We start from the raw sequence: 15272 nt of genomic DNA, 5'->3' as shown, positions 1-15272 counted from the left end.
CATGATCGTGTGCTAATTTACGACCCTATTCACAACCGAACCGTTTGTAACAATCCTTTTTACCCACTCCCTTCAGCACGTTTGTGTAAATTCATTGAAGCATGAAGGCCATTGTTATCTGCCAAGTTGGGCAGGTGTCGGGAAAGCTAACTGGCTCCTTATTTACTATCTATCTATCTGGGTAAAATGGAAGCATATTTTCAAATTAAGTTTTCTCAAGCAGGCGTTGATCATTTTTTTACGCATGAGGTATCATTATGAAAGAAAAAGAATGGATATTAAGGCTATGATTTTTTTTTTGCAAAAGATTGCTGAAAAAGTCTGAAAAACTCATTCAAAGTCGCCAGTCATGCACGAATTTTGAACAATGGGTTGTGCATCAAATGAAAGAAGAGAAGTGTATCTTTCAATCCATGTATATCTCATAAAGCATATATATGATTATGATCGCAAAGAATTGCAATGAAACTCGGTTTCGTTTTTTCTGGGACACGCTGTACATTAAAGGAAACCGATACCCACAGAGCCGTGTGGATTGAGTGAAATCAGCAACATTAGTAGAACACATCAGTGAAAGTTTGAAGAAAATCGGACGATCGATGCAAAGTTATGAATTTGTAATATTTTGGTGTTGGATTGACTGGATAAAGGAGACTACTAGAGTTTATGACGTCATGTGGGGACAACAATATAAGGAATATATATATACAATATATATACATATATATATCTATATATATATATATATATATATATATATATATATATATATATATAGTGTGATGATGCTGATATTCCTACCGCACGCCTCTGTCATCTTAAGTGAAATTATAGTTGAGACAATGTAGATAACAGAAGATGTCGCATGAAACCGGCAGAGTTGTGAAGCTTTCGATCGTGGTCTTCCTCAGCTTTAATATCTGTTTGTGAAACGAAATATATGTTTTTGAGCATAACAAATCTGAAGTCATAAACACAATATATCAAATATAAGTTGAGCATGAGTTAATAGTTACATGACATACTTGGCAATATTTTTTGGCACTTTGAAACACATTCAACAATGTATAACTGTAAATGAGTGTATAGTGAGTATATGTAGCATACAAACATATCATACAATAAAAATTATCAAACATATATCATAGATAAACTAAATAATATAATTACCTGCTAAGCAGATGTTTGAGTTGCCTGGATGTCTTGTGGCTGTCTTCAGGAACATTCAAATTCACTATCGGAGCATTCAAATTTAAGAGAGGAGCACGCATTTCATCAATGAGCAGTCAAATTCATGTCAAGCTGGCGACGGAATCTCGTCGGTCATTCAAATTCGTGAACAGGCAACCATGTTCCAAATAACTGCATTCAATTTAAAAGAAGTCCTGAATTCAGTTAGTTTTGGGGTAGTGTATGCATATGTTTCTCATTTGGCTTTTTGAATATATTGGGATTTATGATGATTATTTATTTTGCAGTAGAGGTCCACCTGTTCATTGACAATTTTGAACTCGCGCTTAGCAAATAGGAATATACAGGCACATGCCCCTCGGATTGGACATAAAATGGAGGTCCCATGTGTAAGAGAGTCACAACTCATGCACGTAAAAGATTCCACTTCATTTATTCATCGCAAAGAGCAGAACATCAAACTGGACCCCATATTATGGAAGACCAGCTTTTGCAGCTGAATATGGGCTATCCAGCCATTTTCTTTGATGGAAAATGAAACAAACAAACAGAAATTAGGCACTGTATAGGCCTACAGACGAGCATAATACGGAGGGTTGGTTGACACTTTCGAGGGAAAAAAAAAACAATTTCGACTATACTACTGAAACTGATACGTGTTGTTTGTTGTGTATTGCTGTCTTATTGACTTACTTTTGCGGGACTATGTGAGATCATATGTGTCAGTTTGTCTTCAAATTGATGAATTGTCATTATCGTGATTACGTGGTTGGTGTTGGGGCGTTGTCAGCATGCAGCATCACCAAGAAATATGATTACTAGTCGTTGTGCTGTTTGGATGCACTGCTGATTGGACGTTGTAATTTGAAATTTATTGAGATGAAAAACAAATAATACATGAACAGAGAACAATGTAGAACCTGTAAACAACCATAATGACTCTATATGCAAGCCTTTACTGGTTGTGATGGCCCTTTTCCCTTTCTTAAAAGTCTTTTCCATTCTCCTCGTTAAATTGATTGCACGAAGTAGGAACTTGGTCGCATAAAAATGAATTTGAACGCTCCAAACAAGCTCATTGGGACTATCACATGACTATCGCATGAATTTGAATGCACGAGTAGGAAAGTCGGTGCTCGCATTTTGTAATTGAATGCCCAGTCGTGAATTTGATTTCACGAAAACGAAATAGAACGCCCATAAATGAAATTGATCGCTCGGATTCTGAATTCGAATGCCCGAATATTTTCGCGTGCGTGCGCTGCGTGAATTTGAATGCACATTAATGAATTTGAGTGACAAAAGTATGAAATTGACCGGGAAAACCTATATATATATATATATATATATATATATATATATATGTATATATATATATATATATATATATATATATATATATATGCGGGTGTGTGTATAAATATGTGTACATATAACCATATATAATCGATAGCTTATGAAATGGCTGGTTAGGCTGGTTTTTACACTGTCTCAAACTTTGCGTTCTAATGCCACATTCCTGCTTATTATCGGAGTTCTGATGGTGTACTAATATCAAAGGTGGTTTTTGGCTCCTGAACTAAAAGTGTGATATGATTGCGTGTCCCAGCCCCACTGAGGGATGCCATTGATCGGCAACCCGCCCTATATTGAGCCATCCCATTACCCTTGCTATACTGTGAAAGGTAAATTTGCTCGACCACAGACACCAGTATATTAATTTGAAGCACCCAGCCACAGCACCGACAACAGTCAACATCTGGCTATTAAAACCGCGATAATCACTGCAGTTACCTTTGTGTGTATGCTGTGGGTTTGGGCTTGTTTGTTTGTTCTGTTTTTTGTTTTGTTGTAACAGTAACTCAAGTTCAAGCAAGCACATGGAATTTTAGGCTACGGGTCAAATCTATAGAATGACCTTAACAGTGACCTCTTTTCTCCCCCACCCCATCCCCTTCCTTGTTTGTTTGTTTTTCTGTTTGTCTGTTGTTTGACTGAGACACATGTATGCATATAACTCTTTTATGACTATAACGATATAGCTATAAGTTTGTTTTTGTCTCTTGACAATCATAACTTAATTGGTAAACTTTTACCCGAAAAGATTGGTAGTAAAATGGATATCGAGCAGTATCCTATAATTTCGTTCGTTTAATAAACGTTAAAAAAAATCACTGTACTGTAATTAATGGAAAAGTTATTGACTTGCCGTTATTGTTTTTCGCGACTTAATTCTTTTCAGCTCAACATTAACTCATCAATGTTTATCACTCATCATAACATCATCGAACACGAAAGGCACTTTCTTTTTAGTCTGGCCTCATCTCGCCGTTCACCATGTTCACCATTTCAACTTTGTATCTTCTATTTCGTACTCTTTTCTTTTCTTTTCTTTTCTCTTTCGTTCAGAGTTAAAAGCCACTCTCATTACTGAAAATAATGAAAGCACATTCATTTTTCAAAGAAAAAAAATGTTTAATATATTTCATCCAAATACTTTTGCTTTCTTACAATTCTCTCGTTGACACGTACATCTCAAAACAAGCAAAGACGCACACCTTCTTTTGGACTTTCAACCATTGCACAAATATACCTAATATTTGCTCTTTGAAGAAGGATTTAAACCATCGAGTATAACGTGCATCAAGTTCGAAACAACTTGGGAAACTATCGCCCAGTAACAAAGAGTTAAGAGGTAACTGTGATGTTCGAATAGTCCCTTAATATGACTGAACAATGAGTTGAACAAAACTACATACTACAACTTGATGCACATTTTTATTACAAGCGCAGCAACATTAAATCTCATCTTCTTGCGTGTTGATACTCAAGATTGTATGAAAACACAGTCGGTAGTACCGTAGTGACCATTTATGACTATCAAATCAGTTAAGCCACAAACAAGTCAAGCAATATTCCGGTTTCAAGAATGTTTTCTGCGAAATCAACTGAAATAAGATGTGATATGTCAATTCTGAAATATATACATAATATATCATAACATATATCATATAATGATAAATTGTATCTCGACTAATCCAAAACTCAAGCATCACTTTACTCACAACTAATAAACTAATCGAATGCATTATGATTTGCTAAAGACGATATCCAACATGGAAAATATGACATTCCGATATTATCCGACTGTCCCGATGGAAATTATTCACGATAACTGTCCTCATCACATGCAAAAGACATGGTATCAACTAAAAGCGACAATCTGTTCGCCGTTGCTCTACGTAAAGACCAAAATTGATAGAAGCATCCGAGAAAGTTTAAACTTGCAATCATTTGAAACTTACATGATTTCAAATAGGAGACTAAACAATCCCCAACGATAAATTTCATATCCCATAACCTGTATTTTCATTCACAAGGGAGGATAAATATCATACCCTCACGCAAAAAGTAATACACCACTTTGCCAACTGATAGCGAATACTACAACATTCGCTTTTTTCTCATGGCAATAATGAAAAGGAATGTCATTCGATAAACCAATCGACTCTTTAACACTTTGCAGTAGTAAATACAGTATTCCATGTACAGATAGCCCCTGACTGTGCATAAATCACACACGGTAATTGCTCTCATCATAATTATACTTTATGTTCATGTCATGGCAAAGACCATCCTTTCGCTATTGTTTCTGCGTAAAGACCACAGTAGCAAAAAGAAAAGAAAGGACAAGAAATTCACAATCATTTCAAGCTTCGGAGATTTTGAATATGACTTGTCAATTCTCCGCAATAAATTTCATATCTCATAATTTATATCATTCACAAAGAATGATAAATATCGTACGCATCTCAAACTTTGGTGATTTTAAGATATGACACGTCAATCCTCCACAAAATTCATATCTCGTAACTTATTATATAATTCACAAAGAATGATAATACCGTATCTAACACGATCTAACACGATAAATGTATTCATGGCATGCTGATGACAGGGTAAAAGAAAACTAAAAAGCGATCATCTGTTCGCTGTTGTTCTAAGTAAAGACCACAATTGATGGAAGCATTAGAGAAAATGTAAACTTACAATCATTCGAACCTTCAGTGATTATGAATGTAAGACATCAATTCTCAACGATACAATTCATATCATACAACCTATAACCTCATTCAAAAATGGCAAAAATCATATCTCGACTCATTCAAAACCCAAATATCTAATATAACCTGCTGTCCAGGGTAAATTAAACACGAAAAGTGTGCTCATTACATGATAATGACACGTTAAAGGAGTAACAAACTATTCACATAAAGATTATCATTGATAGAAAATGGAAAAAAAATATAAACTGGCAATCATTTAAAACTTCAGTGATTATATATGTAAGAAATCTATTCTTAACGATACATTTCATATCGTATAACCTACAACATCATTCCAAACTCAATTATCTAACAATATTTGCAAAAGGCAATATTCAGAGATTGAAAACCAAGACACACCAAATACGTCATATTACCTGCTGTCTGAAGTAAATCAAACACGATAAGTGTGCTCGTTGCATGATAATGACATGTTAAAGGAGTAAAAAACTATTCACATAAAGATTATAATTGATAGAAAAATTAAACAAAAATATAAACTGGCAATCATTTCAAACTTTGGTGATTTTAAGATATGACACGTCAATCCTCCACAAAATTCATATCTCATAACTTATGATATAATTCACAAAGAATGATAATACCGTATCTAACCTCATGCAAAAACTCAATATCACCTTAATTGCCAATGGCTAATGCTACGACATTCGCTTCGTCCTCATGGGAAATAATGCAAAGTAATATCATTCAATGAATTAAATGAATTCATCAACATTTGCACAAGCTAATATTCTAAATATGAAAAACCTGGCATACCGATATTAACCAATTGTAGGTGAATTCAACACGATAAATGTTATTCATAGCATGCTGATGACACGGTAAAAACTAAAAAGCGATCATCTGTTCGCTGTTGTTCTACGTAAAGACAACAATTGATGGAAGCATTAGAGAAAATGTCAACTTACGATCATTTGAAACTTAAGTGTTATGAATGTAAGACATCAATTCTCCTCAACGATATATTTCATATCATATAACCTATAACCTCATTCAAAAATGGCAAAAATCATATCTCGACTCATTCAAAACTCAAATATCTATCAATATTTTCGAAAGGTAATATTCAGAAATTGAAAACCAAGGCATCATTTATACATATTACCTGCCGTCCGACGATAAGTGTAGTGTGCTCGTTACATGATAATGACATGGTACGGACTAAAAATCGATTCACATAAAAATCATCAATGATAGAAAAATGAAACAAAAATATAAACTGGCAAATCATTTAAAACTTCAGTGATTTCAAAATATGACACGTCAACTCTCGATGATAAACTTCACCTCACGCATAACCTATAATGCCATCAACAAAGAAAGATGTATATCACATCTCATCTGGAGCAAAAAGTAAAATATCGACATCAACAACCAATACTGCGACATTCGTTTTAGTTCTCATGGCAGTAATGAAAAAACACACACACACACACTCGGTTAACCAGTGGAATCTGCTAACATTCGGAGAAGGGAATATTCAAAGAGTAAAAATGCAAGACAAACCGATACAGAGTTATCTGACTATTCGTAAATAAAGCATAATATGCTTATCCCTTGCTAATAGCATCGTAAAGAGTTGGAAGTAATTGCAATCCTTTCTCTAATGTTTTTACGTAAAGATCAAAATTGATCGAAGCATACGATTATATGTAAAATCACAATCCTCTCAAACTTCAGTGATTTCCACTATGACACTTCGATCCTCAACAATACATTTCAAATCACATAATATGTAATAATTATCATTCACAAAGGAGGATGAATATAATATCTACACTCACACAATAGACTATTATTCACCACTTTGCCAACTGACAGCCAGTAATGCAACATTATTTTGATTGTCCTCATGACAATAATTGAAAAAAGTGTCATTTGATAAAGTAATCAACTGTATGAACTTTGGTGAAGGCAATCTTCAGAGAGTGAACAGCGAAACATGATACAGAGTTACCTGACTGTCCGTAAGTCACACATGATAAAGTGTGCTTATATTTACTACACGTTCTCATGTCATGGCATAAAAGACTAAGAATTGATCTTCACAGAATATTATATCACATCTCACCTCATTCAAAAAACTAAACGTCACCTTGCCAACAACCGACAATTTGTCCTCATGGCAATGATGAAAATAAAAGTTATTCGATAAACTTTTCGAATCTGTCAACATTTGCAAAAGACAATCTTCAGAGAGTGAAAACCAAGGCATATTAAATACATACTACCTGCTGTCCCAGGTAAATCAAACACAATATTCGTGTACTCGCCAGGTAATAATGACATGATAAAGACTAAGAATCGATCATCATCTGTTTGCTATTGTTTCCATGTAACGATTGTCATCGATAGAGAAATAAAGCCCAAAAAAATGTATGTTCACAATCACAATCATTTAAAACGTCAATTCTCAGCAATAAACTTCATATCACATAACCTATATCATTCACAAAGAATGACAAATATCATTTCTCATATCATGCAAAAACTAAAACAACATACAAAAAGACAATACTTATACATTGACATTGAATGTTCTCATGGCAACAATGGGAAGGAATTTCACTCGGTAACTAATCCAAAATTGTGAACATTTGGAAAAGGGAAAATTCAAAGAGTGAACAGCACGACATACTGATACAGTGTTACTCGACTATCACTAAATCAAACATAATAATATACTTATGCTCAGAAGGCCAGAAGTATACATGCTAATATGCTAATGGCATGGTAAACAATATTAAAAGCGATCATCTGCTCTCTATTGTTTCAACGTAAAGACCACATTGATAGAAGCAGCAAAGGAACTATAAACTCACAATCATTTCAAACCTCCGTGATTTCAAACATGAGCCTTCTCTTCTTAACTATACACTCCATATCACATAACCAGTAATATCATTCACAAAGAAGGATAAATAGTGTATCTACAGTCATGCCAAAAAAAAAAAACTATAATACATTACCTTGCCAACTAATAGTCAATACTGCGACATTCGTGTGTTCGCATGACGATAATGAAAAGTAATGTCGTACAATAACCTAATCGACTCTGCTAAACTTTGCAAAATTCAACATTCAAAATGTTAAAAAGCAAGACATACCGATATTACCTAACTGTCCCTAAAACAAACACGATAAATGTTGTCATTATACTAAACACGCTCCGGTCACGGTGTAAAAGACTAATAATCGATCATGTTTTCGTCACTGTGTCTACGTAAAGACCACAAAAGTACGTAAAATGTATATAATATATACGTAATATATGTCAGTAATCACTGTCATCTCAATGATTATTGATATGACATGCCAATGCTCAGCGACAAACTTCATATCACATAACTTATAGTATCATTCACAAAGAATTGCAGAAAATAATAGTCTCATGCGAAAAATAAACATCACCTTACCAACAACCAGTGCCGTGGCATTCGCTTTGTCCTCATGGCGATAATGGAAAGAACCTGTAATATCATTCAGTAAATTGATAACATCTATCAACACTTGCAAAATGTAGAAAAAAAGACATACCAGTATTATCCAATTGTAGGTGAATCTAACACGATAAATGCATTCATGACATACTAATGACATGTTAAAAACTAAAAAGCGATCATCTGTTCGCTGTTGTTCTACAAAAAGAACACAATTGATATAAGCATGAAAGGAATTGTAAACTTACAATCATTTAGAATTTCAGTGATTATAAGACATCAATTCTAGACAGTAAACTTCATATCATACACCCTATAACGTCATTTACATAGAATGATTGACATCAAATCTCGACTCATGTAAGAATTTAAACATCACCTTGTCAACAGCCAATACCTTGAATACTCCGACATTTGCTATGTCCTCGTGGAAATAATGAAAATGAACGTAATTCGATAAACTAATCGAATCTAACAATGTCCGCAAAAGGCAATGTATTCAGAGAGTGAAAATCAAGACATACTTAACACAAATTAATTGCTATCCGAGGTAAATCAAACACTAACTGAATGTGCTCTTCACTTGATAATGACATGATAATGACATTCAAAGTCGATCATCTTTTTGCTGTTGTTTCTACATAAAGACCAAAACTGACACAAACACTAAAAGAAACGTAAAATCATAATCATTCAAAACTGCCATGATTTCGAATATGACATGCCAAGTCTAAACGGTAAACTCCATGTCACATAACGTATGGTACCATTCACAAAGAATGATGGGTATCATCTTAACATCACCTTGCCAACAACCAAAACTGTACATTTGCTTTATTCGCATGACAATAATAAAAAGAAATGTCACTCGATAAACCAATCGAATTAATAACATTTCCAAATGGTAATATTAAAAAATGTGAATTATCATTATATCTCAAATCAAACACAATAAATGTGCTCATTACATGATGATTACATAGTAGATATTAAAAAGCGATAATCATTGTTTTTGTTTGCTGTTGGTTCAACGTAAAGACCACAATCGATATGGGAAATATAAACTAGCGATTATTTCAACTTCATTAGTTTAAAGCAATATATTTGAAGGTCAAAGCAATTCGGCCTCAAATCATCAGTAATACTTGGATATTTTATCAGTGCTACAAGTTATCTGAACAGAATGAAATAATAAATGTTCAACATCTACCACATTTGGATTCCACACCAAATTAAACATGTAGTATTCCCGAACAGTAACAATGTTCCAAGAACATTCACTCCTGATATTCGCGTTTATCAAGTCAACGTCTTCCTCTCCACGAAGTAGGCCTACCCTCTTGCTTTGATGATATCATAATACATAGTTTATACATGTACACCATATCGCAAGATAACCTTTTTCATGGTAGATCAAATCATTGAATAATTCCGTATCCTTTAAAGCTACCATAAACGACAAAACATAGCTGCTACGTTACACACGCACATGAGTCATACACGCATGCAATGAACTTATTGCGTCAGTATACCTGATGTACACATGTTAAGATATTTGCTCGACGTTAGGTGAGCAATAGTTGTACCGCCCTCTGGCTAGGAAAGCGATGTAATTTGCAAGATTAATCATGACTTATCCAAGTAAAACAACTGCTCAAAAAGATCACGTTGTCGACACGCAGACACTTCATGTGAATTCCTTTGCCAAGGGATGCTACGTGGAAAATACAGAGAACAAATTGTATATGTAGCACGCGGTAACGTCTGCATCACAGGAATTATACAACACACAAATGACAAGACTTATTTTAACAATTAATTCAAATCGCAAGAAATACACAATATATGAATTAAAAAGGATAGAGCTGTGCGACATGATCAAGTTTACACATTACATCATGGAAAGAAAACGTAAATCATTAGCAAGGTGCGACTATATTTACCCTCTAAAACTTACATACCTCCATGTTCTTTGAAATTGGAGAAGTTACATAATTCTCATGTTCATAATGTCAAAATGAGAGCATATCTTTAAAGCCGCTAAAATGAACATCTCCTGATGTAAGATACTTTTTACACTTCAATTCGACATAAAATGCGGCGTACTACCATTATGACAGACTATTACATTTGATGATATGTAGGTGACACCTTTCAACTACACGTATATAATGCACCTGACTTTAATGCCAAGGTACTGCGTCCGTCTATGGGTTCTAAATAACAATGATTTCCTTTCCAGATTTCTGCTGTTGTTTGACATGCTTATCTGGTTTTCATTTTTCAACCAAAGAGCAATAAGAACAAAAAGGAGAGGGACACGAAAACCTGTTCCAAATATGACAGCTCAGTGCATCTGCCACGAGGTTACATAAACACATAAAATTTGATCGCAATCATCTTCTTCAATTTATCTGGAATTCCAGGCAAAGAATATAGGGCAGTAACTGTCCTTGCCCTGCCGTTTAGAAACAGGCTTAGTGTTTGAATCACAGTAAGCAGAAAGATCCGAGTTTTGATGGTTCGCATATCCTGTTACAGGATACACTGTATATCACAAATTGTACTAAAGCATGACGTTAAATGTCATGTGATTCAAATTACGTTCATGATCAGCAAAAGGCAATATAACATACATGCAAAATACACTAAAGATCTAAAGTTCTTCCCGGTCACACAGTATTTGAGGTGCTCTTTACGACATGCACCTGATCATATTGTGATGTAAGAATTCAATAACTTCATATAAATCATACATGACATAATATCAAAAAGTGGAGGAAACGGAGAATACAGATGTACCTCATTTGCCACAGGTTTACGACAAACGAGCTGAACAAGATAAAAAGTCATTATATCAATCAAAACCACAGTTTGTACATGTTGTAAGATAATGCAAACTGTTATTCAGTCATTACGGCTACGAGAAAACTAAGGGTGCATTAGCCCTTTGTGTGCTTTGAACGCCAATTGGCACAGAAATCCCCATAGCCCTGAATACGCATTAAAAGTCCCTTTCAAAGAAAGTGTGAAACACATTGTAATGTAGTCAATGTAATCGATAAATATCTCATTAAACGGCACTCTATTTAGTCATAAAGAATGTGATACATCTATCCGATAGCTCATAATACTGGACAATGTCGTGGCATTGTTAAGCGACAACACAAAAGAGAGCGTGACGTATACTGTTCAATCATGTTTATCGGTAATCTCAGTATTACCATGTGCTGAATTAAGCAGAAGCGCTTTGAAGTTATAAATACAAAGCACAGGATAATCATTTCCAAAAGAGGCACAGACAATGTAACATTTAATAGGCTTTTGCAATGCTTCTTAGAGTGACTACACGTTGCAACAATGTAAACAAGATAGAGTTGCTCAGCTACGCACAACAACCATTTAGAATGGCCTCAGTGTGCTGAAAATTCACGAATTCATGCTACAATAGGCCTACATACAAACTCCGATATGACAGTGCCTAAATTCATCAGCTCAAGAATAAAAATAAAGGACTTTCAAAATACGAGAACACTAGAACAAATTTGAAAATTTTCCTCAGGAGATAGTTGTACGAAGTATCTATTGATCTTATAAAACCAATTTCGCGTCCCACTTCGCAGATTTGAGAAATCAATGTACCTACTGGCTGCGACATATTATCATCAGGTACTCATATAATGTCCTTTGTATCCAAATTTCGAAGTGACAGCTAGGTCCCCATAGTCTGAACAAATACATTTGCTGGAAGATGTAGGACTACATCAATACATTACATAATACTTGCCAATTCATCTGCCCTCGTGGATGCGTCATTAATTGTTATAACCAATCATCAAAAACTTTGTTTTACAATGTCTACGCATACTATTTTCACTTGTCTTCTCAAAAGAAATATAAAGATGATTGCGTCAATATGCATACGAACATTTACAAGTCTCTGCTTCTAAAGTGTGAAACACATAGTTATACTGGACATTTAGTTTTCTAAATTTAGTTTTCTCTACATTACGAATCCCGCTTCACATAGGAGGCAATCATATCGAGTATCTCCTGTGTAATCTTCAGTGCCGTTCGGGCGTTGTTCCGATTATTGTAACATTCATGCGGGATTTGAGAGAACGCGCAGTCATCTGGATACCTGGTTCCAGCATAATCAACTAACGCGGCAAGGCGGATTACTCTATCACAAATGAAAGAGCCATTTGGAATGGCATCTTTAATTTCGCACGCCATAGAGTAGATATCGTGGGTATAAGAGGCGTATCCGCGCAAAGCTAACCGCACAGCTTTGAGTCCCTTTTCAACAGCCTGGTGACACTTGAAAGACACCCATTCGAAAGAAGGTTCACTGTCGGTAGGATCCATGTCATGTCTACCAGCCCTTAAGTCTTCGTACGCCTGTCGCAGCCACTGACGAGCTTTGCGGTAATCATGTGATTGGAAATGCCTCTCAAAAAAGAACTGCCAATTTGTTGATTCTGTACCTGACCTCCAAGAACCACCCGCATATCCTCCGTAGGTGTTGAACCGTTGACGATCATCAGATGCCCTCTGATTAGCCTGTCGGAAAATGTTATCATAGCTTGAGATGCCCTTCGACGACAATCTTTGTAATTCAATATTTAAATGTTTGAAGGCCTCATTGAACAACTCATCTGGCCCTTCGGGGTGCTTGTCGGGATGCCATTTTAACATCAGGCGATGGACTGCCCTTTTTCTTTCTTCTTCCGGTAACTTCAAAACTTCCTTTACTTGTTCAGTAACAAGCCTTTTAGCTTCGTCGATGCTACTCGGGAATGATGAGTCCTTCCTTTGATGACTTATTCCTGAGCCATCCGGTTTTACTTTTGATGAGTCTCTCCTTTGACGCTTTGTCCTTGGGCCTGCCGGTACTACTTCCGATGAACCCATGATATGATGGCTTGTCCCTTGGTCATCTGTTTGTGCTGTAGCTGTAGAACGTTCTTTGGGAATGTGGATCTTGTGAATGTCAAACACACTAGCTTCAATATGGGAATCTGACCCTATGTCTACAAGGTACACCCGTTGAATCGATTCACCTCTTACAAGTCTGACAATATGCGCATAAATATAATGTATCTCTCTATCTCTATCCATCCGCAGTAAAGCTACATATTCCCCTTCTTCAAATGACACCCACATGTCCTGTTCGATGAGATGGAAGATCTCAGACGGAACAGCACTTCCTGGTGGTGGGAATCGAATGTCAGAACCATCATGTCCTCCGAGAGATGTTTCTATGCCATCCATAGATAGCACGGACAATATCTCCGACGGAGATTTCACAGATAAAGCTACTAGAAGTGTAGCTTGTCCTCCACCTTCAACCATATTTCCCAGAACGCGGTTGATACATTTCGCTGCGCTAAATAATGTCATCTCTTCATTGGTGTGCGTGACATACAGCTGGTTTGTGCCCCTTACAAACGCAGGTACCCGTTCAGCACTTTTGGCGATGTTTTTTCCGTCGACCTCGAGGACTGTTTGTACTCTTTGCATGCAGCACAGTTTCAAAAGGCTCAGTTTTTGTGTGGTTGACTTCTTTTCTTTTTCACTCATATCCTTATTACTGTGGTGCTTCACTATGCTTACAATTGCGTTAAACAGTTCTGTTGAGTGCAGGACCACTTCAAGACGCCGTTCTAAGTCACAATAGCCGCGCTGAGCTAACAGACACCTTGCCTGAGCGATATCAGCCAAATCCAACACTTCTTTTATACTTCCACTCAGTGCTTTTGGTTGAAATCGTAGTGGCAGCTTGTCAATGACTTCTTTCATGATAGATTCTTGCGCACGAAAGGTATGAAGTATGAGTAGTTCACTCTTTGGAATACGGTCATTCAAGTGATCAGCGTCATGGAAAAAAAGGGTGTGAGACTTCTTAAGGCCATGTTCTGTTGAAGGCAAGTACAAATCAGATGTGTTTGCCAATTCTTCTTCAACCAAGAGGCCATCTGATTCATGGATTTCTTTGAATAATCCCCGAGCTGCTTCATCAGCTACTCGTAAAACGTTTGGATGACGTGATCCTATGTCCCCAATGTCAAAAATTTTCTTCAGAACAAACGCATACTGGGCTATGGATGGTTTATCAGTTGCCCCAAGAATCTTAAATAACCAAAAGAAAGGACCCCATTTGTCAGGAAGCTGGTACAGGTATGGAGACAGATTACGCGTCACTGTCCGGGAGATCTGTTTCGCTTCTACGAGAGCATAGGCGTTATCAAACTCCACTAGAATAAGAGGAACGTTTCCTTCTCTGAGTTTCTCCTCGATGACCTCACAATGACCACATCTGTTTTGTGGTTTGCAAATACTTCTCTTGCACTGATTAGCCACAAATGTCAAAATCTTTTGCATGATGTTGCTCACGCTTTCATGGTTATGAATCATCCCTTGTTGCTTGAGACTCTTGCACAAGATAGAAGTGTGCTTTAAAACTGTTGACAGCTTCGGGTTCGTGATCATACCGAGTTTAGATGGAATATCC

General features: G+C 36.1%; 1 protein-coding gene across 1 annotated transcript; it reads right to left on the bottom strand.

The window, feature by feature from the left end:
- Positions 1-12766: 12766 nt before the first annotated feature.
- LOC139720263 (sacsin-like) lies at positions 12767-15250 on the bottom strand. The gene is made up of 2 exons (XM_071631624.1): positions 13715-15250; positions 12767-13630 (listed from the first exon to the last, which is right to left on the bottom strand). Exons 1-2 carry the CDS (start codon positions 15248-15250, stop codon positions 12767-12769), a joined length of 2400 nt encoding a protein of 799 aa, XP_071487725.1.
- Positions 15251-15272: the final 22 nt, after the last annotated feature.

The sequence above is a fragment of the Diadema antillarum genome, unplaced genomic scaffold (assembly GCF_040938485.1).
Source record: "Diadema antillarum isolate AM-2024a unplaced genomic scaffold, OU_Dant_1.0 scf00000125, whole genome shotgun sequence".
Taxonomy (NCBI): Eukaryota; Metazoa; Echinodermata; class Echinoidea; order Diadematoida; family Diadematidae; genus Diadema; species Diadema antillarum.
Note: the sequence above shows the minus strand (reverse complement) of the source record. Positions and strands in the feature narration are given on the sequence as shown.